Source organism: Dunckerocampus dactyliophorus, chromosome 3 (genome assembly GCF_027744805.1).
Source record: "Dunckerocampus dactyliophorus isolate RoL2022-P2 chromosome 3, RoL_Ddac_1.1, whole genome shotgun sequence".
Lineage (NCBI taxonomy): Eukaryota > Metazoa > Chordata > Actinopteri > Syngnathiformes > Syngnathidae > Dunckerocampus > Dunckerocampus dactyliophorus.
Window position 1 is genome coordinate 2,956,390 of NC_072821.1, and position 23,977 is coordinate 2,980,366.

The 23,977-nt window shown below is 42.7% G+C and overlaps 1 protein-coding gene across 4 annotated transcripts; it reads left to right on the forward strand.

Annotated features, from left to right (window-relative positions):
- Positions 1-114: 114 nt before the first annotated feature.
- On the forward strand, positions 115-22,359 carry cylda (cylindromatosis (turban tumor syndrome), a). Of its 4 annotated transcripts, XM_054771470.1 has the most exons (17): positions 115-431; positions 1,773-2,314; positions 4,983-5,294; positions 7,712-7,817; positions 8,833-8,934; positions 10,661-10,777; positions 13,009-13,397; positions 13,679-13,844; positions 14,015-14,156; positions 14,995-15,117; positions 16,048-16,139; positions 16,212-16,278; positions 16,375-16,507; positions 19,047-19,155; positions 19,377-19,495; positions 19,702-19,918; positions 20,852-22,359. In XM_054771470.1, exons 2-17 carry the CDS (start codon positions 1,823-1,825, stop codon positions 21,034-21,036), a joined length of 2,871 nt encoding a protein of 956 aa, XP_054627445.1. In that variant the 5' UTR covers positions 115-431; positions 1,773-1,822; the 3' UTR covers positions 21,037-22,359. The 4 variants fall into 4 exon arrangements, with proteins under 4 accessions (XP_054627445.1, XP_054627446.1, XP_054627447.1 ...); XM_054771471.1 differs by lacking the exon at positions 10,661-10,777; XM_054771472.1 differs by lacking the exon at positions 20,852-22,359 and having other exon boundaries at positions 19,377-19,587; positions 19,702-19,842.
- The last annotated feature ends 1,618 nt before the right edge of the window (positions 22,360-23,977 follow it).

The window sequence follows — 23,977 nt, forward strand, 5'->3', positions numbered from 1 at the left end:
CCCTTTCATGGGAAAACCCCACTGACTAGTGGGAACAACGCCAGCCAATCAGCATCCGAAAAGAAAACGAGTACCCAATGGCAGGCCGGGGAATTCATGACGTAGTCACATGAAGTTACGTGAGGTCGCTGTCTGTAAATAATGTAGCTTTCTCAGAGCTGCAACGTAACACTGTATGAGTTGACTACATATGTCTTTCTCTAAATGTCGTTATTTTATAGAAAGTGGCGGTCCTCTGCCGTGGCTGTCAGTTTGGCTAATTTTAGCCTGATACGTACCCAGCCGGTTGGATAGCTAGCTGTCTAGCTAGCTCACCGCTAAGACAGATCATCACAGCGGTGACCAAGGCGGCGTTCCAGCTTGTTTTCACCCTGGGTGGATATTTAAAAGGGCAAGTCACCTATCACATCTGAACTAACGCAGAATAAAAGGTAAGCTGTTCAATACGTCGTTCACCAATGAGGCGAAAATGACCAATGGGTGAGGGCTTGCTAGCAGGCTAACGTTAGCTAGCAGCTAGCTTGTGACGTGCTCCTGTCAACGGGGCCTGACGGACAGCTTTGATTTTATGACACAATGCAGTTTAGTTTAAACCCACTGATGCAGTTAAGGGTGGAGGAGCACTGTGGTTGTCATCGTAACGAAGACACGACATTGCAGTCATATCAGCTCATCGAGCTAGCTAGCCTAGCTAGCTCGCAGCCAGGTCAAGTGGAAATGAAGCTCACTCAACTTCATGTTAATGTGCAGTAAATGAGGCCGTGAAGCTGCTGTTTACTTCAGTTACGTACTGTTTTATTCTTTATATGAAAGTATCTGTCAAAGGGATTGGCCTAAACGAAAGGCGGATATGTCTCTTTCATATGTGAAGTGTCATAAGGGGAAGCCCATGAGTCGCACCCTGCTCAGTCTATTTTTAGATTATGCAAATTAGCAGAGTAGTAATGAGAAGTTTCCTTAGGCAATAAAGGCCCCCCCCCCCAACAGAGAGTACTTTGCTACGCTATAGTAATAATATCACATATAATATGTTATTATATACATGACCCTAAACCCATGGGGCGTCTTGATTTTTTTTTTTTACGAGTACATAATTGTGTAAGCCAGTGGTTCTCAACTTCTGTCATGCCCTCACTGGGGGACAGAAATGCTTTCGCTCCCCCCTGATTTAAATACTATTGAGAAACTGATAATATCTGTTTATTTATCTCTACTGTACAGACTCAACTCGAAATTGAAACCGGCAAAATGCAACAAAATGGAGAGCAGTGAAGCAAACAAGCGTATTCAAGAGTCAAATTGTACGATACATTCATACATGTTGGCAGGTGGGCACTAATATTTAAAGTCCTCCCAGCCTTGCACGAAGCACTGGTGTAAGCTAACACTTCTACTAAGCGGAGCACACAAAAGGGTGACATTTTGTCACAACGTGCACTCCTACTGTGTTGCAGGTGCTATTATTTTTCTGATGAATACGTCAACAAACCCCAAACTCTGACCCCCATAAGTCGCAAACCATAAGTCTTCCAAACCATTTTGAGAACAATCATATGGAATCTATTTTCATTTTTCTGAATGTCAGCTTTACAGATGCCATATTTATTCAGCAGGTGATGTGCATTGTTGTAGGGAGTCTGCTGCAACACACTGTTGTGTCAGTCATAGTAAAGGTAGTAACAACCAAGCGGCACAGTGAACGTCCGCTTTACAGATGCCATGCCTGTTTTTAAGCTGAATCTAATTGAATGCGCTCTTTTTCTGCATGGCAGACTCCAGTCGAGCTTGCTGTGATGTTGCCCCTCCTGCCTAGCATGCAGGCATGAGCTCTGTCCTGTGGAGCCAGGAGAAGCCCAGCGGGGGCTTCAGGGAGGACTGGCGTTTCTACATGGTGGTGAAGGACTGCACGGCTGAGAAGCCTCACCAGAAGATCGTGAGGATCCCGCGCGGCAGCCTCGGCCAGGCGTGCCAGGAGCGCAACAGCCTGGGCCGCACGCTACCGCCATGCAAGGGCAAGAAGAGCCTGCGCATTCTGGACCAGACCAACGTGGTGCAGAGCCTGGACGAGCGGGACGTCCTGGAAATAGACGAGAAGCTGGCTGAGCTGCTCTTCCCCATCACCAACTGCGAGGAGCGGTACACCCTGCTGTGCAACAAGTCCCGGCTGGAGCGTGTGCGTGACATCGACTGCGGCTCCAAGGTGCGCGTCCAGCTGCGCTCTGGAGATGAACCGCTGCCAGGGGTGGTCCGCTTCAAGGGCTCGCTGCTCCCTGACAGAGCCCTCTCTGGAATCCTCTTTGGAGTGGAGTTGCTGGTGAGAACTGCTGTTTTTTCCCGTCGTGCGTTGCTGTGGTACGCGTGTTGCTCAGTTTCAAATCATTTATGAGAAATAATGTGAGTTTTTGAGTTTTTCCTGTGCACAGTTGCAAATGAGATCCAGTAGCGGTAGCGGGCAGGGGTATTTACTCACTTGCAGAGAGTACCAGATATTTGTTTGGGATGATGGTATAGGGTTGATCGGTAAGCTTTGATATTGTCCCATTTCAAAATGTAATGATCATAATTGTCATATTTACCGTTATGCCATGTTTTGCGTCTGATAGTCCAGTGTGCAATCAAAGGTTGTTACAACAAACATTTATCAACGGGTATATTGCACAACAAAGCAGCAATAGAACCGATGTTGTAGGAGTTGTAAGGCGTATTAAAAGCACATGCTCAGGTAGCTAAAGATGCTGACCACTCATGATACTTGAAATGCAGCTACTTGCGTCTCGTGAACAACCACAGTCTAGGCCCGTCACGATAATCCATTAATCGAACGCTAAAAAAAAGTCTATAATTATGCAGCCCTCGATAAATTGACGTGCATGTATGCGTGTGCGTTTCATCTGCTTGTTTCTCTGTGCCACCCAAGCTGGATGACAAGGGCGTTCACTCTGCATCTGTCTGTGCGCGTTGGTTCTATACTGGAATGAACGGAGCGAGTGAACGGTCCTCTCATTCAGCCTCTGTGTGGAAGCGGGGCTACTAGTGAGCGGATATAGAGTGCTAGCAGCAAATTAGCCTTGTGAGAAAGCGTACGCTAACATGAATGAAGGGACAGAAGTGATGGATTCTAAGGCGAACAAAGCAGTTGTTTTTGTTTTTATATTTCGCTTATAAGCAGAATGAACAGGGTGAGCGCATGAACACCGACGGCCGACACGGCTTTTTCTCAACTGGGAAAAAAAAAACTACCGATGGAGGTGCCTCGGGCAGCGGAGCCTTCGTCCCAAGGCTTACCGAGGCGTTTGGTCGGCATATGGCATAGATTTTATACCATACAATTGTGATGTTTCCGTGAAACAGTAAGAACAACAGGGTTGGTCTCGAAAGTCTTACTGTCGACCGCTTGCAACTCAGCCAACGACGTGCATACAGGAAACTTCTATGTCAAGCTAATGTGGCTCCCACAGTTACACCATACTTGACTACCATCTAGTGTTTCAAATGTTAATTATATGTCTCATGACTATAATTAATGAAAAAAAATGGTCTCAAAAGACGCTGTCGATATTATCAATGATTGACGATAATTTGTGGCACAATTATCGACCAGCAAAATTTGTTATCGTGACAGGCCTAGCCATAGCTGTTAATGTTACTGTTTTTTGACCTGATGCTAGTTAGACACCCTGGCAGTTATTTGCCTTGGTAGCCCTATAGAAGACTCTGCGGTGAACTGAATAGGGATGTTAATTGGAGAGTTTAGGTTTGCATTCAAGTCTAAGTGCACTTGGCAATGCGTATTCTTTTATTCAGCTGCTTTTACTACGATGTATGCTGCGATGCAGTTCTACAAGACTGCAAACTACGGCCACAATAATAAACATGGTTGTAGCAGTCCCCATTAAAACTGAGCATTATTATCACAGCCGTTATTTTCTATTGAAACTTATTATAAGTGTTCTACATGGACAAAACAGAACTAGAATTTACAAGTTAGTGTGATAGTACTCTTTAAATTATTCTTTCAAAAATTCATTTTTAAGTTTCTATCACAAAACAGCTGCAGGTTTTGATGTTTTTAGAAATGGCAGACAAAAAGCTGTAGTGTTTTGACTGGCAGGAGTGAAAACATTTCCATGACACGACTGCAGCAAACTGTCAAACATGCCATTTGCCCTGTGCCATGTCCACAGAGGCAACACACAAAGGTTTGCTTATTTCAGCACAATGTTGTTTTTATTCTACAGCGCTCAGCCGTAGCCCTTCTGAGTGGGCTGAGCTTTCAGGCTGCAGCTCGAATATAAACATCTCGGCCGATGTTCTTGGGCGACAGCTTTATGCTTCTTGCCAAATTCTGACCAATGTGTCCCGTCGTGTAAGTCGGCTTGAAGTGCCAATTTACGCAAATTCAAGAAGAAGGCCACCGCTTTATGAAGGACAGCTTTGGGGGGGAAAAAGGCTTTGCTGCACATCTTAAAATAAAACGTAGAGCTCCGTCAACTAGCCGTCAGTCAACTGCAGACGTGGCAGCTGACTGGCATAATTTTTGTTTTTCTTCAGCAAATAAGCTACCACGATAACACGATAGCACGATGATGCTGTGAAAATGTGAGTGTAATGTTAGTACTGTAGCTCACACAGCTATGCTAGTGTTTCTAACATTTGCATCTTCCTGTCTCACCCCATGACATGGCATCTAGTACGTTGGACAAGTGCAGAGTTACTGAGTATATTTAAAATATGGATAAAGTGCACAGTGGTGCTTCTTGGAGGCCCGCACTCTGTTAGCGACTGTGTGAACAAACACACTAAAAGCACTTTTAAACTAATTTCAGCATCATTTTGGACAACGCACTGTCATGGGACCTCTGAGACTTATTTCAGTTTATTGAAAAGTACTATAATAAAGGACCGATTAACACCCATTCACTTCATCTCAGCTCTCTGGTCTCCACTTGTCTTGACATTTCCCTCCACTGTCTTCTCCCCAGGAGGAGGGTCGCGGCCAGGGCTTCACGGAGGGCTCCTTCCAGGGTCGCCAGCTTTTCCGCTGCGAGGACGAGTGCGGCGTGTTTGTGGCACTGGACAAGCTAGAACTGTGGGAGGATGACGACGACGATGACCTTGGAGAGCTGGAGGTGGACCACGTCAATCTGGTGGAAGAGGACCAGGACTACCCTCCACTGGAGATCAACTCCAGGGTCCTAGTGCAGACCAGAGAGGGACCCGAGAGGGGCACCATCATTTTTTGCGACTTGCTGCCGGGTAACGAGAGCCTGGGCTACTACGTGGGTGTTGACATGGTAAGAACTTCTTTTTCTTTAAATTTCTAGATGCTAATTAACTGGTGTATTTTTTCAAATAGTGGCCTCTGCTCTCATTGACCAGCGTGCCGCAGTTAATCACCAGGTTCACTTGGACAAAACTGCCGCGCCTCAAATTTCTTCCTCTGCAAAAATGCAACATATGTCAATACCGCCATACCTCACAGCACACATGGCACCTGTAAAGCAGCAGATGAAGATCCCGTAATATAATATGTATACAAATATTTTTGTCATTATATTTATTTACAGTGCTGAACAAATTTATTTGACTGACACCCAATGACTGGTTTATACTGCAACTGCTATTAACATAACTCTTTTTAAAATATTTCTGTATTAGTTAACACACCACTTTGTAGGTTCTTTTTAAACAAAATGTTACTTGTAATTCTATAATATAGTTATTATTGTCATATGTATAAATTATAAAATGTACTATTTCACAAACCCCTCGACTTGCAGAAAAACATGTAATAATAGCTATTTCTTGATTTACATTTCAAATGTTAGTTATTTACCTGCTGTCCAGAACGCCAGGGGAAGCCATACTGTAGGAAACAGGTTTATGTGGCTGTCTCCATAGGTGTGGAGAGCGTGGCCATGAGGTCGCTGGTGGGTGTGTGCGGAAGTCTGAAAGGGCTCACACTTTTTTTAAGATTATTTGTGGAGGAAGGAGTGTTTAGTTTGAAACAGTTTTTTTGAAAGATTTCAAAATATTTTTCTAATTTTTTATGGCAGGTGATTTCATACAATTGTTCAGTATTTATTATTATGGGGCCCTGTGTGAAAAAGTGATTGCCCCCTAAACCTAAAAACTGGTTGGGCCACCCTTGGCAGCAACAACTGCAATCAAGCATTTGTGATAACTTGCAATGAGTCTCTTCCAGCGCTGTGCAGGAATTTTGGCCCACTCATCTATGCAGAATTGTTGTCATTCAGCCACCTTGGAGGGTTTTCCAGCATGAAGCGCCTTTTCAAGGTCATGCCACAGCCTCTCAATAGGCTTCAGGTCAGGACTTGGACTAGGCCACTCCAAAGTCTTCAGCCATTCAGAGGCGGACTTGCTGTTGTGTTTTGGATCATTGTCCTGCTGCAGGACCCAAGTTGCTTTTTGGAGTTTTTGGTAGACAGCAGAATTCATGGTTCCATTTATCACAACAAGTCTTCCAGGTCCTCAAGCAGCAAAACAGCCCCAGACCATCACACTACCTCCACTATGTTTTACTGTTGGTATGATGTTCTTTTTTTGAAATGCGGCGTTACTTTTATGCCAGATGTAAGGGGGGGGGGGCACACCTTCCAAAAAGTTCAACTTTTGTCTCGTCAGACCACAGTGTATTTTCCCAATGGTCTTGGGGATCACCATCAGGAAGGGTGCAAACACTTTTTCACACCACTGTATTCTACACTTACTTCCCTCTAGTAAACCCCAAGCAGATACCAAGCACTTTCTGCAGTTGCATAAGTGAATGTCCCTGGCTGCCTGTTGATGAAAAGTAATACATAAAGTCAATAGGTTTATTGTATTGCATATATACATATACAGTACATACCTACATACATGTGTGTATGATGTTAATTGTCACAATTTACCCAAGATGTTCCAGGAGGCAGGGGTCAAAGGTCAGAGTAGTAGGTTGAAGTTTTTGGATTTCATTTTTCCCGTTTTTTTCCCTGAATTCTTTGGCTTTTTCTTTTTTCTACGTCAGTTGTGAGGTTATGAATGAGTTCTTTGGCTGGAGCTGTAATATATCAACTTTTCTGTCATTGCCTCTCATTTGTGTGTGTGTGTGTGTGTGTGTGTGTTTATATGGCCGTTCATTTAAGTGTTAAGTGTAATATATTCTTGTTGCCAAGGATAAGCATGTCAGCTGGTATCTATGACTACTGTTGTCAGGTCGGGAGTGGTGTTGTGGTCGCAGGGAGATTGGAGCACGTAACGGAGGCATTTGACTGCCGATTGTTAGCGGCGGCGGCAGCAGCAGCGAGCGAGTGACGGCCCACGCTGTGCATCGCATCCGCCCACACAAAGGCGAAGAGGCGGTCACGCGGGTAGTGAGGTGAAGTCTCCGAGTGGTATGACCCAGCTCAGTGGCGAGGGTCCAGCAGGCAGTTAATTGGAGCCCACTGCTCTGCCTCCCTCTGCGCCCAGCCTCGCATTGGTGGCCTCACACCGTTGGAGCGCCATCCTGGATTGCAACTAGAGGGGAAGAATAGCCTGCTTGTACTTGCAGAGAGATTAGCGCGCTCTAAGGAGGATCTGAATCAGAGGGGCTGTTCACGTTGGGGAAGATGAGCAACTGGGTTATCACTGTGCAGAGAATCGAGCTCAAGCGTGTTGGATAAAGTCACCTGCGAGGGTTCCTCAGTTCTAATGGCTCCGACTCTTACAGGACAATCCTATCGGCGAGTGGGACGGAATGTTTGATGGGAAGCTGCTGTGTAACTTTGCCAGTTTGGAGCACACTCGACTTGTCCCCATCTGTGACGTAATGCCAGGTGAGCCAACCCCTTTTTTGCCGCCTTTCTTGAACGTGTCTGTTACCGTCCTTGGAGCGGTTCTTCTGAGTTTGTGTTGAACAGGGAGCCTTTTGTGTTGACGCCTCTCTTGTTTTTCGAGGCGAAATACTCGGTCTCTTTGTTCATCACGTTGGCATATTGATGTGTTTGTGTGCTGTACTGACGCCTCGCAAGGAAATTTAGAAAGCTGACATAACCGTTGATGGTTTACGTCTCTTGTCTTCAGTCGATAAGTAGACAGGCTGCATAAAAGTAAGCCTTGCCAGTTGCCACCGTGTAGAGCTACTTTTAAATCCCTCTCTAAATTCTTTCTCTGCTCCACACAAGAACATTACACAACACCTTGTACATAACTTGCACTTAAAAATAAGACAAAGAACCTCCTGTAAGTAAAATCATTCAGCTTAGTTGCACTGGCAGTAAGGAAACCGTCCATCCATGTCACTTGACACTTACACTTATTCCACATTGTTTTCTGCATGTAACAACTATAATTCTTCTGCATAAAATCAATTTTTCGTTCATATTTTTGTCTTGAATGGATTACAGTATTTTCCGTACTGTAAGTCCATTTATTATTTCGCAAAATTCCCAAAAACAGACATGTAATCTGGAAGGGCAAATTATTCAACTAACAATAGCACACATAACAACAGGCTGAACAGGTGTCCCGTTTGTTAACATAGCACAGTTATTCAGACACACAATAGCATAAAGAACATACCTGAGAGGCTGAATAGGCTAAATGTACTTATTGAACATAACGCGCCTGCGAGTCCAACAAGCAAGTTACCGGTAAGCAGGTTCACCAAGCTCCTGATCTCATGATACATTACTGAATCACACAGAAACCTCGGTTTTCATGCATTTCACCTGACCTTTTCGAACTAATTAGTGGCAAAAATGGAGGTTCAACTCTATTCATCTGTACAACTTGTTAGCTAAACGTCATAGGTGCCCCTAAAATTGATGGTGTTTGTTTTGGGCTGCACAGAATATTCCATGCAGGACCAAAGGCTGCAAAAGCACAGTTTTGCTCCCAGAAGCAACAGCAACGACAAGTCATCCTCTGGCCAAAGCAAACCAAAGAGCAAAGGTACTGCAAAGACACACACATCGTTTGGTTTGGTCCATTTTGTTTTCCTTGAAAGGGCTTTTTTGCCATCTGGCCTCTGGTTGTAACTTTGCAAATATACACAAACATAAAGTCCACATTCCTGAGCAGAACAAGTTGCAATATGAAGCTATAGCAATCAAATTAGTGGAAAGCTCCTTTTTAAATCATCCTAAGCTACTAAATCAAAATACAGTGGAACCTCTAAGACACATGTGTCAAACTCGTGCCCTGGAGGGCCGAGACGCTGCAGGTTTTCTCTCCAACCAGTTTCTTCAGCAGGTGATTTAATTGATGAGCTCCTTCTCTCAAACTGAAGGTGTTGATCATTAAAATCACCTGCTTTAGTGACTGGCTGGAAAGAAAACCTGCAGTGTCTCGGGTCTCCATGGCACGAGTTTGACACCCCTGCTCTAAGAGATGATGTTAATCACTGTCAATGTTTAAGTAAAACAGTAAGACACAGGTGCAGTGCAAAAGGGATTTGGGTCACAGGAGAGCCTCACACATTGATACACATTACATTCAACAACTATCTGAAGTGTTAGCCTGTTCGCCTTTTACTGCTTATCCTGCTCACAGTTGTGATGCACCTGCAGGTCTTGCACGAGGTCATCCATGAACTAAGATCCATCAAATGTTGCAAGAAAGTCACAAAACCCCCAAAGAAAAAGCAAAACATGCAGTTCATTGCATGATGTTCGCAGAACTGAACTCTTACACTGTAGTCTCATGTGTGACATGACCATGGCATAAAAGCCATGTTTTGGAATAAATGTTGCAAAAACGCCATAAAAACCAAAAGGCGCAGACTTAATCCTTGGATGCCCGTGGAACAGAACTCTTGTGAGCTACGCTGTCTTGTGTGCGACGCCATCCATGACCTAAGTTCCATCTTTTGGAGTAAGTTGCATTAAAGGCACAAAAAGCAAAATGTGCAGTTTAGTAAAACACACTCTTAGACTTCTTACGTCTCACATGAAGTCGCATATGTAGAAATATTTCCTTAGGTGTAAATTTCCAGTCGTACAACCATTCAATTTCAGAGGTTCCACTGTATGAGAAGTTGCTGCTGCATCTACAATGATTTAATGCATTGATTCTCAACTGGTGGGTCAGGACCCAAACGTGGGCCGCGGAGACATTCTCGGTGGGTCACAAGCCTATGCACTTGTCCGTGTCTGTACTATTTGCTTGCTATGCCGCCGTGGGGTACGTGCATGGTTCATGGGCGACTTTGCCAAGCTTGAGCGGGAGGGAAAGGGCATCGAGTGGGGATTTAACATGCCGTCCGGCCAACACACAGCTGGAGATAATCTGCTGGGGAAGAGCGTGCCATGACGTTGCGTTGCAAACAGTCCCTTTTTAAATATAAGATATCTGAGAAGTTTTGAGCTGAAAACAATTTTGCAATTTGGGTTGCTGCCTTTCACTGAGTGCCGAGGCCAAACCAGTTGAGAACCACTGATTTAATGTACACATGATAAGGATGCCGCTTCCTTGTTTTGTGTGTTCTTGATGATTAATGATCATGTGTTTTTTTTTCTCCTAATCATTTGTTGTCGCAAACACAATGTCACAATACACACGCACACGCACAATAATGTACACTTGTGCAACACACACACACACACACACACACACACACACACAAAGACACGCGCACCTTTCAATTTATTATGCGTGTACTCTTGTGTGTTATTTCCAGGGTTAGCTCATCAGTGCAGCAGTAGAAGCAAGTCTGAGTTTTACTATACTTTAAATGGCAGCTCTATTGACCCCCCAGTCCAGTCCAAATCCAAAAGCACATGGTACATTGACGAAGGTAACATGCGGCCACTCGTGGGACGTCCGTCCGCCATCTCGCTGGCAGGCTCCTGTTTCCAACGAGCACATGATCTCATATGTCAGATTTCTTAATTCATTCTGAATGATTTATTCGGGCTGGTGTTTTTCTTTCCCAATATTAACGGGTCATGAACTTTGATGCTCGGTTTGTCACAGTAGCTTGCCACGTAGAGACCTTCCCAGCAGCCTCGTCCCTCATCACCATTTGTGGCGTCACATCCCATTTGCATGGTGTAACCGGTGTTGACTAAAGGCTTTTATTGATGCTGCAAATGAACACATTTGGGCGACTTTAAGTGATTTGCATGCTAGCCTTAATAAAAGTCTTTTTGTTTCAGTATTTCCATTGTTGTTGGGATGTAAATAGTTGTTTTTTGCCCCCATATACTGTATTTATGACATTCCACTCCGTGTGTCATTATATCATGAAGTGAATAACTTAAGTGAATAACTTAAAAAAATATATATTATTTCTGTCACCAATGTGGAAACAGTTTTATTTTAAGAGTTCACGGATAGTTCAGAATAGCTTTTGCATCAATTCTTGTTGACGTTACGATGCAGACCAGTCAGCAGTGACTCACAAATGAAGTGGTGACTTTTTCAAGGCACTGACTTGGATTATGAATCAAAATGACTTAATTGACTTGGTATGAACCGTCTGTTACATGATGGAGAACAGCGATGTTCTTTTATTTAAATTTGACGTCTTTGTGGTGTTCCTTTCTGATAATCGGGATAAATCTGGGGTTTCATGTACGTAATCTATTCAAATAAATCAGCAAAATGACTGTTTTTGGTGAGTTCTGCATACTGTAAATGCTCCCAATGCTTGTTCTACAACAGCAAGTAACCGTGGAGTCTCTAATTAAAAACACCGGCAATAGTTAACAGCTGTTATAATGTCATTTTTACAAACATTGGAAGATGTTAGTACAGTCGTACCTCATTTATCACGACCTGACTGCGGTGAGTGAATTTTTGCAAACTAGGATTTAATAGTAATAAATGGGATTAGAATTAGCTAGTTAAGAGCATAGAAATTCTGTTTATGAATTTCTAAATAAGATTTTTACCATTATTAGAGCTATGTAGACATGAAATAACACCCCTATAGTCACCTATACTCCTATTCGTCTTTGTTTACACCACATTGCTAATGCGCAGGTTATGGGATCACTGCAGGGACACGAGATGGCCACGGCTGCAAAGCATGCTAGCGAGCTAACTAGTTGGCCTTCGGTTTATTTATTGCAAACTTAAAAAAGGTTTTCGATTGGAGTGGGGAAGAAAGGCAAAGTAAGAAGCCAAAAACTTACCACTTCCACACAAAATAGGAGGATAACTTTTTTCCACTTCATCATGTCGGACATGCCATGGCTGACGACATGCAGTGTTAAGTAATCATGTCAATGATTTGTGTCATTACTGACTCTTAGTGGACAGAATATTACATACAACTTGTACTTCAAATTTTTTTTTACTAACAATAGGCCATTGTCAACCATGAAACAGCGGTGATTTATTAAATAATTTTTTGAAAAAAATGCGATAGAGTGAGCGTGCGATATTCGAACCGTAATGTAGCGAGGGACGACTGTAGCTGCATTTGAAGTATCATGAGTAGTCAGCATCCAGCAACTTTATCTACCTCTGCATGCACTTTAAAACGTTAGCGTGTGCCACACTTGTCGTACTGTTCTTTACGATTAATCAGTGCTATTAATGCTGGCTGAGCAGTTTGTTTCTTACTGCTATTACAACATTGGTTCTGTTGCTGCTGTGGTGTGCAATATACTTGTTCAAAAATAACTATGTAGTCAAAGAAAACTAGGTTTTCCTTTGTGCTTTCTCATGCACTCCGGATTAAAATGAGGTTGTTATATACAGTACGTAATACAGTACATATTATGAATTTTCACATTTGTTAATGCCCCGTCCTGTTTGCCACTTAGATAAATCAACATCCAGCTATAATTTCTTATTATTTGAGTATTTACAGTATGTCCTGACATAAAAAAACAGCTGCCATTGTGTGGTTTTGCCGTCATTCTTCAAATGGCTTTAAAGATGATGTTAATGCTTCACATCAGACAGTAAATGGTAGTAAAACAAGGCTTCCCATCTGTCTGTTACATCTATTTCTTGTCTATTGTATTGCAAGCTTGTCCACATTGGTACATTATGCTCCTTGTTTCTGTCCTTCAGTTGGGGAGGACCCAGCGAAGTCACTTACTGAAACCCCCCCTGACTTCAACCAGTCCTCTCCGCCCTCGAGGGCCCCACCGCCCGCCTCGTTGTCCAGCGACAACAAGTTCCACTCTCTGCCCTTCAGCCTGAACCGCAAGAGTGGGCCCATTGACAACATGAGTCAGGGGCCGCTCTCCCTGTCCGTCCAGTCGGTGATGGGAGAGCAGGCCGAGCCCCCGTCTCCCGCCGCCCCTCCCTCACCGCGGCCTTCGACGCCGCCTCGAGGGCAGCCGGGTCTGGAGGTGGGCTCTCTGGTGGAGGTGAAGGAGAACCCCCCTTTGTGTGGCGTCATCCGCTGGGTGGGTCTGCCTCCTGGCCTGTTGGAGCCTTTGGCTGGGCTGGAGCTGGTGAGACCATACAGCACATGTGTCAAACTTGTGCCCTGGAGGGCCGAGATGCTGCAGGTTTTCTCTCCAACCAGTTTCTTCAGCAGGTGGTTTAATTGATGAGCTCCTTCCCTCAAATCGAAGGTGTTGATCATTAAAATCACCTGCTTTAGTGACTGGCTGGAAAGAAAACCTGCAGTGTCTCGGCCCTCCATGGCACGAGTTGACACCCCTGCCATACAGAAACTGTAACATGGCATATATTGTGGATACTTGGCTAAACACTTGGAGTACTTGTCCAGGATGAAGAATGCCAAGGTTGCACTGATGGCACCTTCAAAGGTACGCGCTACTTCAACTGCCCGCCGAAAAAAGCCCTGTTTGTGAAGCTCAAGTGTTGCCGGCCCGACTCCCGCTTCCCCTCACTCCACCACTCCTCCAACCCCATTGAACGCTGCAACTCCATTGGTGAGTGTGCCACTCAATTGGACTCCCCATGCAGAATCCCAATGTCCATATTTTCATCTACTGAGGGTCTTGAGCCTACAACTACTCTGTGGTCCAAAGACAAGTCCTGTCAGGACTTTTTCATACTAAAACGCATACAGTGATTGAAGCCTTTGTGTCTCTTCATGCAGCTTTTGGGGGCTACTTGAGCGAGATCGTACACGAGAACACGCCACCCCGCACAGAAAGCGATGGTTTGGACGTCATGGTGGGGAAAAAGAAAGGCATCCAGGGCCACTACAACTCCTGCTACCTGGATTCAACCCTCTTCTGGTATTTTACAGCAACTCTTAATTGAATTCTTTGGATTTCAGTGGTATTGATTGGAGATGGGGCATTTCCTCATTGAACACTGCTGCCCTGAGGCAGAGCCTTGTTAGTAAACTGCTTTGACTTTGACCGCTGGCTGTTGTTACAGGGCAGGACTGGCAACACCGCCAAAGGGTTTTTTTAAAGCAATGGGATCGAATAGAACCACAGGAAGCCTATTGTTCTAAGTTTCTAATATTTGACTGAAGTAATATAATGATTAATACCTAAGCTTTAGCTTTTCAAGCAGATGATTTTGTTAAAGGTCACATATCATACTATTCTCCAACAATTGAGTTAAATGTGGCCTTGATGCAGGAATTTAGATGCTTTAAAGGTTCTTATAGGAGGCCCTACTGGGAACACGCCAGTTTGTGCATCTTTAGCTTTAATGCTAATAATCTGTGTTTGTCCACAGCACGTGTGTCTCCAAGAACCGTTATTTTGCACCTTGACCACTTTTTACACTGTAGCTTGTTGAACATAATAGGTGCCATATGTCATATAAAACAATGTAACATAAGGAGGATACAAATATTAGCAACGCTAGCATATCTAAGTGTGTGCGCTATACATTACACTCACATTTTTACAGCATCAACATTCTAGGTTACAAACCAAATGATGAAACTTACAGCTCCCACATCTGTAGCTGGCCGAAGGATCGTTGGCACAGCTCCATGTTGAATTTTAAGATGTGTAGAGAAGCCTGTTTTTACAACGCTTGTCCTCTGTGAAGTGTGGATGATATTAGTAATCACCAACAATGATAACTTTTGATAACTTTTTTTTTGTCCTGCAGTCTCTTTTCCTTCAGCTCCGTTCTGGACACGGTTCTGCTGAGGCCACGCTCCAAGACAGACGTAGAGTACTACAGAGAGACCCAAGAACTGTTACGCACTGAGATAGTCAATCCCTTGCGCATGTGAGTCTCGTGGGAAACGTGCTGCATTCCAAACTGTGCAACTTTAGGACGTGATGCAGAACATAACGCAGGGGTGTCCAAACGTTTTCCGCCGAGGGCCGCATGCTGAAGAATGAAAGGATGCAAGGGCCAGTGATACTTTGTAAAGGAACACATGTAGATATGCAAAGAAGCTCTAGAAAAATAGCCTGCATCTCAGCTTTGTGACGTAGGTGGAAAAAGCCTATTATTAGTATGAACTTCACTCTTTGCTCTTTTCTTCCCATTTTTGCTGATTTTTTTTAAATTTTATATTTTCCAAATATTTCAACTTTCTTAAATAATCTTCATAAATTTTCTTCTCGTAATATTATGACTTTATTCCCATATTATTTTGACTTTATTCTGCACAATATTACAACTTTTTACCCCAACCTAATTTTATAAAAACAACTTTATTTTGTTTGGTTTATTTCTCGTAATATTATGACTTAAAAAAATATTTTTTCTTTAATAATTCAACTCTGTGCTTCTAAAATGACAATTTTTCCTCCTGTTATGACTTCATTCTCAAAAATGACAGCTGTTTTTTTTTATATTTCGGCTAATTTTTAAATTTAATTTTCCAACTATTTTAACTTCTTGTAAATTTTCATCTCGTGATTATGACTTTATTCCCATAATATGTTGACTTTATTCTCTTAACATTCTACCTTTTTCCAAAAATGATAACTTTTTGTTTTTCATAATATTTCAATAAAAAGTCTTCCTTGTAATATCTCAACTTTATGCTGCTAAAATTATGTTATTCTGATCTAATATTAGATTACAGCTTTTTTTGTTAAAATTTTTACTCTATTCTTGCAAAATTACTGCAGATGTTTTCCATTTGTTCCATATTGCATGCTACTCTAGCACGTTAAACTATCCTGACACTTTGTTTTCATGCAGACATGGCTATGTGTGTGCCACCAAAGTGATGAAACTGAGGAGGATCCTGGAGAAGGTGGAAGCTGCATCTGGGTTCACCTCTGAAGAAAAAGGTAGTGTTTTGTCAAATAGAATACACATTTTTGTCTGTCGCCTTGCTCACCAAATGACATGGTGTCCTACAGATCCGGAGGAGTTCCTCAACATCCTTTTCCACCATATACTGAGGGTGGACCCTTTACTCAAGCTAAGGCAAGGCTCCATCTAGTGGTCGTAGATCCAAACAGCATTACTGCAATAGCAGCTCATACCACGTGTAGAAGTAATAACAATGCTTTAACTGTGCAGGTCAGCAGGACAAAAGGTGCAGGACTGTTACTTTTACCAGATCTTCATGGACAAGAAAGACAAGGTCGGTGTTCCCACCATCCAGCAGCTTCTGGAGTGGTCTTTCATCAACAGCGACCTAAAGTTTGCTGAGGTGAATCTTCTTGTTTTTGGCCGAGTTGGTTAAACCTTATGTAACCCTCCCGACTTGTGTAACCATGGTTGGTTGAGTGGGAAGAATTCCCCAGAGTAGTGCACCGCAACCAGTTTTATTATTACATCACTTACCACCAACAGCCTTGGATAGGTAACCTTGGTGCAGCTTTTGTGTCCGTGCACTAATATGCACCACTGTCCTCTAGGTACAGGTACTAGGTAACCTTTGGGTAGATAGCGTATGCACACACAAGTAATACGTCACTGTCCTGTAGTAATCACTTAGCAAAGGTCTTGATTTCAGTAGGGAAAAACAAATTAAATATGGTCACATTGAAATGCAAACACTTTATTTGTAGGATTATTTAGGATGCATATAAAGTAAATGATTAGGTGCTGCCTCATACATGGCTACACTGGAGTGTTTTAGCTTCATCGGTGTGTGGTAATGTGCAAAATATAAGAAACCATTTTATGTGTAACATTCACATTGTAAATAATACCTTCATCGTACGTATCATAAAGCGTGTCCGCAGTCAGACCACAAGAGGGCGTACGCAGCTCGCGCTTAATTGGCACATGTTCACATTCAGTGTGTAATGTAACAGTACTTGAGATCACAACACGAGACAAAAATGGTATCTCATTTTTAAATCTTGAGACATTTTGATGAGGAAATGATACATAATACAACAAAACCTGTTGAGTAGATGGACATTGGAAATTCAGTGTACCATGGTCAGTGGCCATACAAGTGTAGGAAGAAACTATGGTAATAATTTAATTTAATTTGAACACACATACAAGTTACGTTGGAATACATCACATAGTACAATAATTATATACCTAATAATAATAATAATAATACTACTAATAATAATAATAAGTAATATTTTCACAGCATTATAATTTGTTTACTTAATAGCAATATTATAAAAATATTTATATTAATATTAAAAACCTTGTTATTCTAATACATTTGACTATTATGCAATACAAATGCAATAAAAATGATACCATTACAACTAATATGAATAATAAAGTAATATGAGTATAAAGAATATAAAATATAAAAGTAAAATATAATGGTTTGAATAATAATTTATTATTAATAATAATCATCCAATTTCTATGCTGCTTATCCTCACTTGGGTTGCAGGGGTATGCTGGAGCCTTTCCCAGCTGACTTTGGGTGAGAGGCAGGGTACACCCTCGACTGGTTGCCAGCCAATCACAGGGCACATATACACAAACACTCACATTCATACCTATGGACAATTTAGAGTTGCCAATTAATCTAACGCGCATATTGCTGGACTGGGAGGAAGCCGAAATATCCGGAGAAAACCCACGCACACAGAGACTCCCAGATCTTCACGATCTCCTGACTGTGGCCAACATGCTAACCCATAGGCCACTGTGCGGCCCATAATAATAATAATATTAATAATAATCATAATTATAAAAAAAAAAATTCTTACTTAGAATTCAGACAGGGATTCCATGGGACAAGCTTTTTTGCACATGCACACTGTGTTTAGGGTCATGTTCTCACGTTTTAAGGAAATCACTTGTTTTAGGCTCGTTTATATTAGTATTCTTAGACTCCTCATTGTCTTTTTCTGCTTTAAAGAAACTTCCAGTGGTCCTTCTGCCGTTCCTCATGGGATGTCCCGGGAGGGTATTTGACAGGGGGCTTTCTTGATAGAAATGAATGGAACGAGAGAAAATAACATAGGATATTCATTATTCATGAACATGATACAGACAAGTAGGAAAAAAAGTCACTTATTGCAAACGCTCCTCCCGCGAGTTGATAAATGAAAGCCAGCAAGCCTGGCGGGTTATCGGCCGTCTGTGGGTAAGAGAGCAATCGGGGCCACCACGCCATGGCCGACGAGGTTTGCGGGGGGACGGGGAGAGCAACGAGGAAGTCTAGTGTGGGCCCTTGAGTAAAATGACCATGTTTGCAATGCAGCACATTCAGAAAAATAAACACATCGTCATTTAGAAATTCAATCGATTAGAGTGATTTCTTTCCATTTTTTTTTTTTGCAGCCCTAGTGACAGTGACTTCCTGAGTCTTTTTCTAAATTCCACAACATTTGCCACTATTGTATGTCAACTGTGATTTTATTTATCACTTAATCTACCGTAAATTTGAAATGCATGACAAAATCCCCAATCTGTCCAGCAGCATACATGGTGGTTGTCTATGATGTAGCATTTCTAGTGTTAATTCCTTGTGATCGTAAGCAACTACAATGTTTTCCAACAAGTAAACTTGAAATATCAAGGACTGTCCTTTACAATCCCACATGACACATCCCAGGTGTAAAGCCACGGGTGTGATCATATACCAGCTTCAAACAAGGAATGAGACAAATCGGTCATCCGTGTGTAATCGTGACCCCCCCCGTATAGCGCCAGCCAACCCCCTTTTCCTTCACACACACTCCAGCCTGCACGTCCTGTGTTGCTGATTGTTGCTCTGTGGAAGAAGATAATAAGCTGTTTTTTTCCTCCCCACCCCTTAGGCTCCCTCCTGCCTTATCATCCAGATGCCGCGCTTTGGCAAGGACTTCAAAATGTTCAACAAGATTTTCCCCTCGCTGGAGTTAGACATCACAGATCTTCTGGAAGACAGTGAGTCGCCGCCGAACGATTTTTTATTTTTTATTATTTTTTTTTTTTTTAGTGCAATGCGTTCTCGCCGATCAATGCCCGTCTTGCTGTTTGTTGCTCTTTGTCTTGAAACTCTGTAGAGTTGTCACTGCAGCTCAAGTGAAACAAAGCCTACGCATCTTCAACAATAAAAATGTTTTTTTTTTTTTTTTTTTTTTTTTTTTTTTAAATATACCACCTAGCTCCCAGGGAATGCCGAATCTGCGGAGGCCTGGCTCTCTACGAGTGCCGAGATTGCTACGAGGACGGCGACATCACCGCGGGCAAGATTAAACAGTTCTGTGAAAAGTGCAATACGCAGGTAAACGACACAGAAACATGCACTCTCTCTTCTTTACAGGAGGTGGCGCCAAATCCAAACAAGTGAGAGTGTGGGAATGCAGTCGCTCTATTGTAGGAGTGACTTACAGCTCTCTTCATTTCTTCACACATACCTGCATTTTTATATATTTACACTATTACCTATCAAAAGACGTCGGTTTGTTCACGCACTTGTGCTTGGTTCAGGTCCACCTCCACCCGAGAAGAAAAAGCCACCGGCACGGCAAGCTCTGCGTCCCCAAGGAGCTGCAGGAGGGTGCGGGGCGCCAGGGCACGTTCCCCCGCCAGACGATGGAGCTGTTCGCCGTGCTGTGCATTGAAACAAGTCACTACGTGGCCTTCGTCAAGTATGGCAACGCCGACTCCGCCTGGCTCTTCTTTGACAGCATGGCTGACCGTGACGGTGAGAGTCATCCTGTGTTTTTTTTTTTTTTTTTTTTTTGGAAGCACACTTTTGTTTTAATGCATCAAGGGAAGCTGCTAATAATAAGACGCTTTATTGGTGAAAAATGCTGCACTTTTTGGTAGAATAGTCCAAAGTATAAAAATAAATGGTAAAACAAACCAAAACAAAACACCCATAAAGGTGAACTAACACAGAACTAAATAATACTATAAACAAAAAAAACAGTACTTTAAATTGTTCTGAAATACTGATGATAAATGAAATATAAAGAATCCGATTAAAGAATAATAATTTAATTAATAATAATAATAATTCATAATAATAGGAAGATTTTATGAAGTATAAGGTGCCATTTTTTTATTTGACAAAATAAGTGGTAAACTGCTTTTCTTATGTTCATGTGTTTTTTTAAATTCAAAATACGTTGTGACACAATTTCCTTTTTAAGTTACAGAATTGATAAATACTTAAAAATGTAATAAAATGTTCCATAATTGTTTTAATATATTTATGGCCTCCAATATATGAAGTATGTTTACTTTATAATCATTTATTTATTAACTTTAGTGCTTAATTAAATTATTACATTTAAAAAAATATATAAAAACACCTTTTAAATGGATAATGAAAATTACTCAAAAGATCACAAACTAATAAACACAAACATGGCTGTATGACAGTATAATAAAATGTCATATATTGTATGATAACGGGTTGAATTTTTAATCTAGTTCACAATGTATTAAGGTCATAGACTTGCAGAGCAAAGTGTTGTCTGCATTGTTGGTGTTTAATACCCAAGCGCCATCATGAGTGTATTTACGTCAGAGCAGCAAACGAGGTGCCTGTCATACATCTTTTACACCCTACAAAACAAGTAATGGGTCTTAACTGAGGTGTTGTTTTTTCCTAATATTTGTGGTTGTACAGGAGGCCAGAACGGCTTCAACATTCCGCAGGTGTCTCCGTGTCCCGAGGTGGAGGCCTACTTGAAGATGACGCCCGAGGAGCTGCACACTCTCGATCCCAAGAGCATCCAAGGCCAAGCCCGAAGGCTGCTGTGCGACGCCTACATGTGCATGTACCAGAGCCCCACCATGAGCCTGTACAAGTAGCCGCCCCCACCCCACACGCCGCCACCTCCTCTTTGTCGTCATCCTCTTCCTCAAGCCCTGACGTCCACAACGTGACCCCTTCCTCAGGTGCAGGAGACTTCCCAGCAATTTGAAAAAAAACAAAACAAACTAGAATAAGAAAGGCTTCCTGCCTGAGTAAACCCTCTCCACTCGATGGATGTTGGAGGGAGGGGTGGCGGGCTTATTTGCACTGTGCTTTTTCGTTGAAGTGTTGTGTTCTAGTCCCATGTAGCTTCTCTTTGTCTCTCAGCTGAGCGGGTTCAAGAAGCATTTTTTTTTTTCCTAATGTCGAACAAGCCACGCATGTGGGAGGATAAAGGAAGCCTGCTAGGATGGGAGCTCTTCATAACACCTCATTATAGCGGAAGACTCTCAGTAGCTCTCCATGTCACACTCGTGTTCCTTCTGCTCTGTGTGACCCGGTCTGGATCATCAGTAACCAATGTAGCTGCACACACCCCATCCCTACAGTCACAGCGAAATTACCAATCGGGAAATGTTCTTTTTGTGTTACAGAATATATATTTTGCTCTTTTGCGATAGCGACGGGACAAGTTCTGTGCAATGCCCGCTGCTTGGCGCCAGCATTTGGCTCAGCGTGGAGCTGGGCTATCGGAGATGTTTCAGCTTCATAACATACAGTATTCGTCTGTGTCTCGAGGACTTAAAAAAAAAAAAAAAAAAGGAAGTGAGATTTTATGTTTACGAAGCCTCGGGAGTCGGCGTCGACTCGCCAGCCTTTCTTGAAGATGTGACATGCAGCAGATTTAACAAAAAACAAACAGATGTGATTGAATATTATTATTTATTTTAATCTAATCATGAAAACTTGTGTGTCCCTTTTTAAGGAAATAAATACAGGGTTGATGATGATACTGTCAGGTTACTGTCAATCTCTGTTGATGCAAAATCATCAAATCTTCATAGCAACTACTGACTTGATGATGGAGACAAGGCTGGTAACCTTGAAGCTCAGTTTTAAATGCTTGGGAGTGAGATGAAATGCAGATGCAAGTGCGTCTTATGTAATGTGTGTATGCAAAGTACCTTTTCTAGATGAGTCAACCTTTCGCTCCATGGGTGGTTTGTTTGCACTGTTCCTGCACAGGAGGAGACTGCGACCGTATGTCCCGCCTTCAGGAGACGTCTCCAGAACCAGACAAGGTTTTTTTTTTTTTTTGTATGTTTCTCTGTCAAAATATGTCCAGTGTGCACAAATGTAACAGGTGGAACTTGATGTCAAGTCTTGTTTGTTGTACATGTTTAATGAAATAAAATGCCGTTTTGGAAGGGCACAACAGAGCGACAAGCGTGTTGTCGTCATGGCAGACGTGTAGCATCTGAGGTCATGCGGCGTCAGGTGAGATTTTGCTTTTCCCTTCCTCTAGTTGAGGTATTAGTTTAACAATATGCTCAGTTTTGATATTAACGGTGGATTGTGCAGTAATGAAGTGCTTTGAGTTGTGATTTTCAGGTGGCTTTATTTGGTCAGAAGGTGACGAACACACCGGTGACACACAAGGTGAGTTTGTGTTGTGTTGTATTATAAGGATAAAAAAGTAGAAGCTTAGAAGCTTTCACTTGGCACTATTTGACTGTTTCATCCTAACAGGAGTGCGCCAAATTGGGAGAGCATCTTTTTCACCCGCATTATTTTTAAAAGATTTTAGGGTCTGGGTTCTGGCTGGGCCTTGCAAGACTTAATTAATCCTCTTGGCCATGAAATTCACCAGAGCTGCACAGGTTGTTACTGGAATCCTCTTCCACTCCTTCATGATGACATCACTGGTGGAGCTGGTGGATGTAACACTCCTTGTGCTCACCCACTTTCCTTCTGCTTGAGGATGCCCCCACAGGTGCTCACTTGGGTTCAGGTGTGGAGGGGACATACTTGACACTCCACCACGTTCAGCTTCCTCAGCAAGGCACGTGATCGTCCTGGAGGTGTGCTTGGGCTCCTTTTTATCATGTTGGAAAACTGCCACCCGGCCTAGTTTCCCAAAGGAGGGGGTCATGCTCTGCTTCCCATTGTCACATTACAGTAGTACATTGGTATTCTAGTTTGCCTGAACTGCAGCTCCCCAGTGCCAGCAGCACTCGTGCGGCCCCAGACCATGATGTTGCTACCGCCATGCTTGTGAAGACAATTACCTCGGCAAAAGAGCAGAAAAGGTCACCATATTTTAGATGTGTCACGGGATCTCGCAAGATTAAAACGTGACAAGATTTTGTAGGCACCAGGCCTTGGACGATAATAAATAAATTCATTAATCACAAAAGAAAATGAACTGGATCTTTTTGCTGGCCATCGTACATTGCCATGTGCATGCGTGTCTGTTTTCCTTGACTCTCGCCTCCAAACGAGGGAGCGGATTCACTCTGTGCATGGGTTTCAGCACCTTGGCGCATTTGTTCCATAGAACAACAACATTAATAGAGGGATACAGTATCTTTGTCACGGTAGATGGAGGCAGGGCAGCATACACACGAGTGCAGAAGAGTAACAATAGAAATTATATTAGTAGATTGCAATATATTGGCATAAATTTTTTTTTTTCATTGTGTCATGACAGCTGTACTATTTTTGTCACCACTGACAATTAAAATTTGCTGGAGAAAAAATTGATGTGGGAAGACTGCATGATCTGCAGCATGCTGTTGTGCCGCATTCAACTCAAGAAGAAAAAGGGAGGGGATCATGCTCTGCTTAACAATGTCACAGTACTTGTGGGGATTCATGTTTCCTCTCACCGAACCGCAGCTTCTCCGTAGTGACCAAAAGGACAAGATCGTGGGTGCAAGTGGATGAAATGATTAGGGTGGCTGGGCTCTCCCTAAGAGATAAAGTGGGAAGCACCGTCTTTCCAGAGAAACTCGAAGAACCGCTGCTCTTCCACAATGAGAGGAGCCAGATGATGTG

What these genes read in the sequence shown, in the direction of transcription:
- cylda (XM_054771470.1), top strand. Translation starts at nt 1,823, where the DNA reads ATGAGCTCTGTCCTGTGGAGCCAGGAGAAGCCCAGCGGGGGCTTCAGG. An exon ending in ACTACGTGGGTGTTGACATG is followed by an intron (nt 5,295 to 7,711) that starts GTAAGAACTTCT and finishes CGACTCTTACAG; the next exon opens with GACAATCCTATCGGCGAGTG. An exon ending in TGAACGCTGCAACTCCATTG is followed by an intron (nt 13,845 to 14,014) that starts GTGAGTGTGCCA and finishes CTCTTCATGCAG; the next exon opens with CTTTTGGGGGCTACTTGAGC.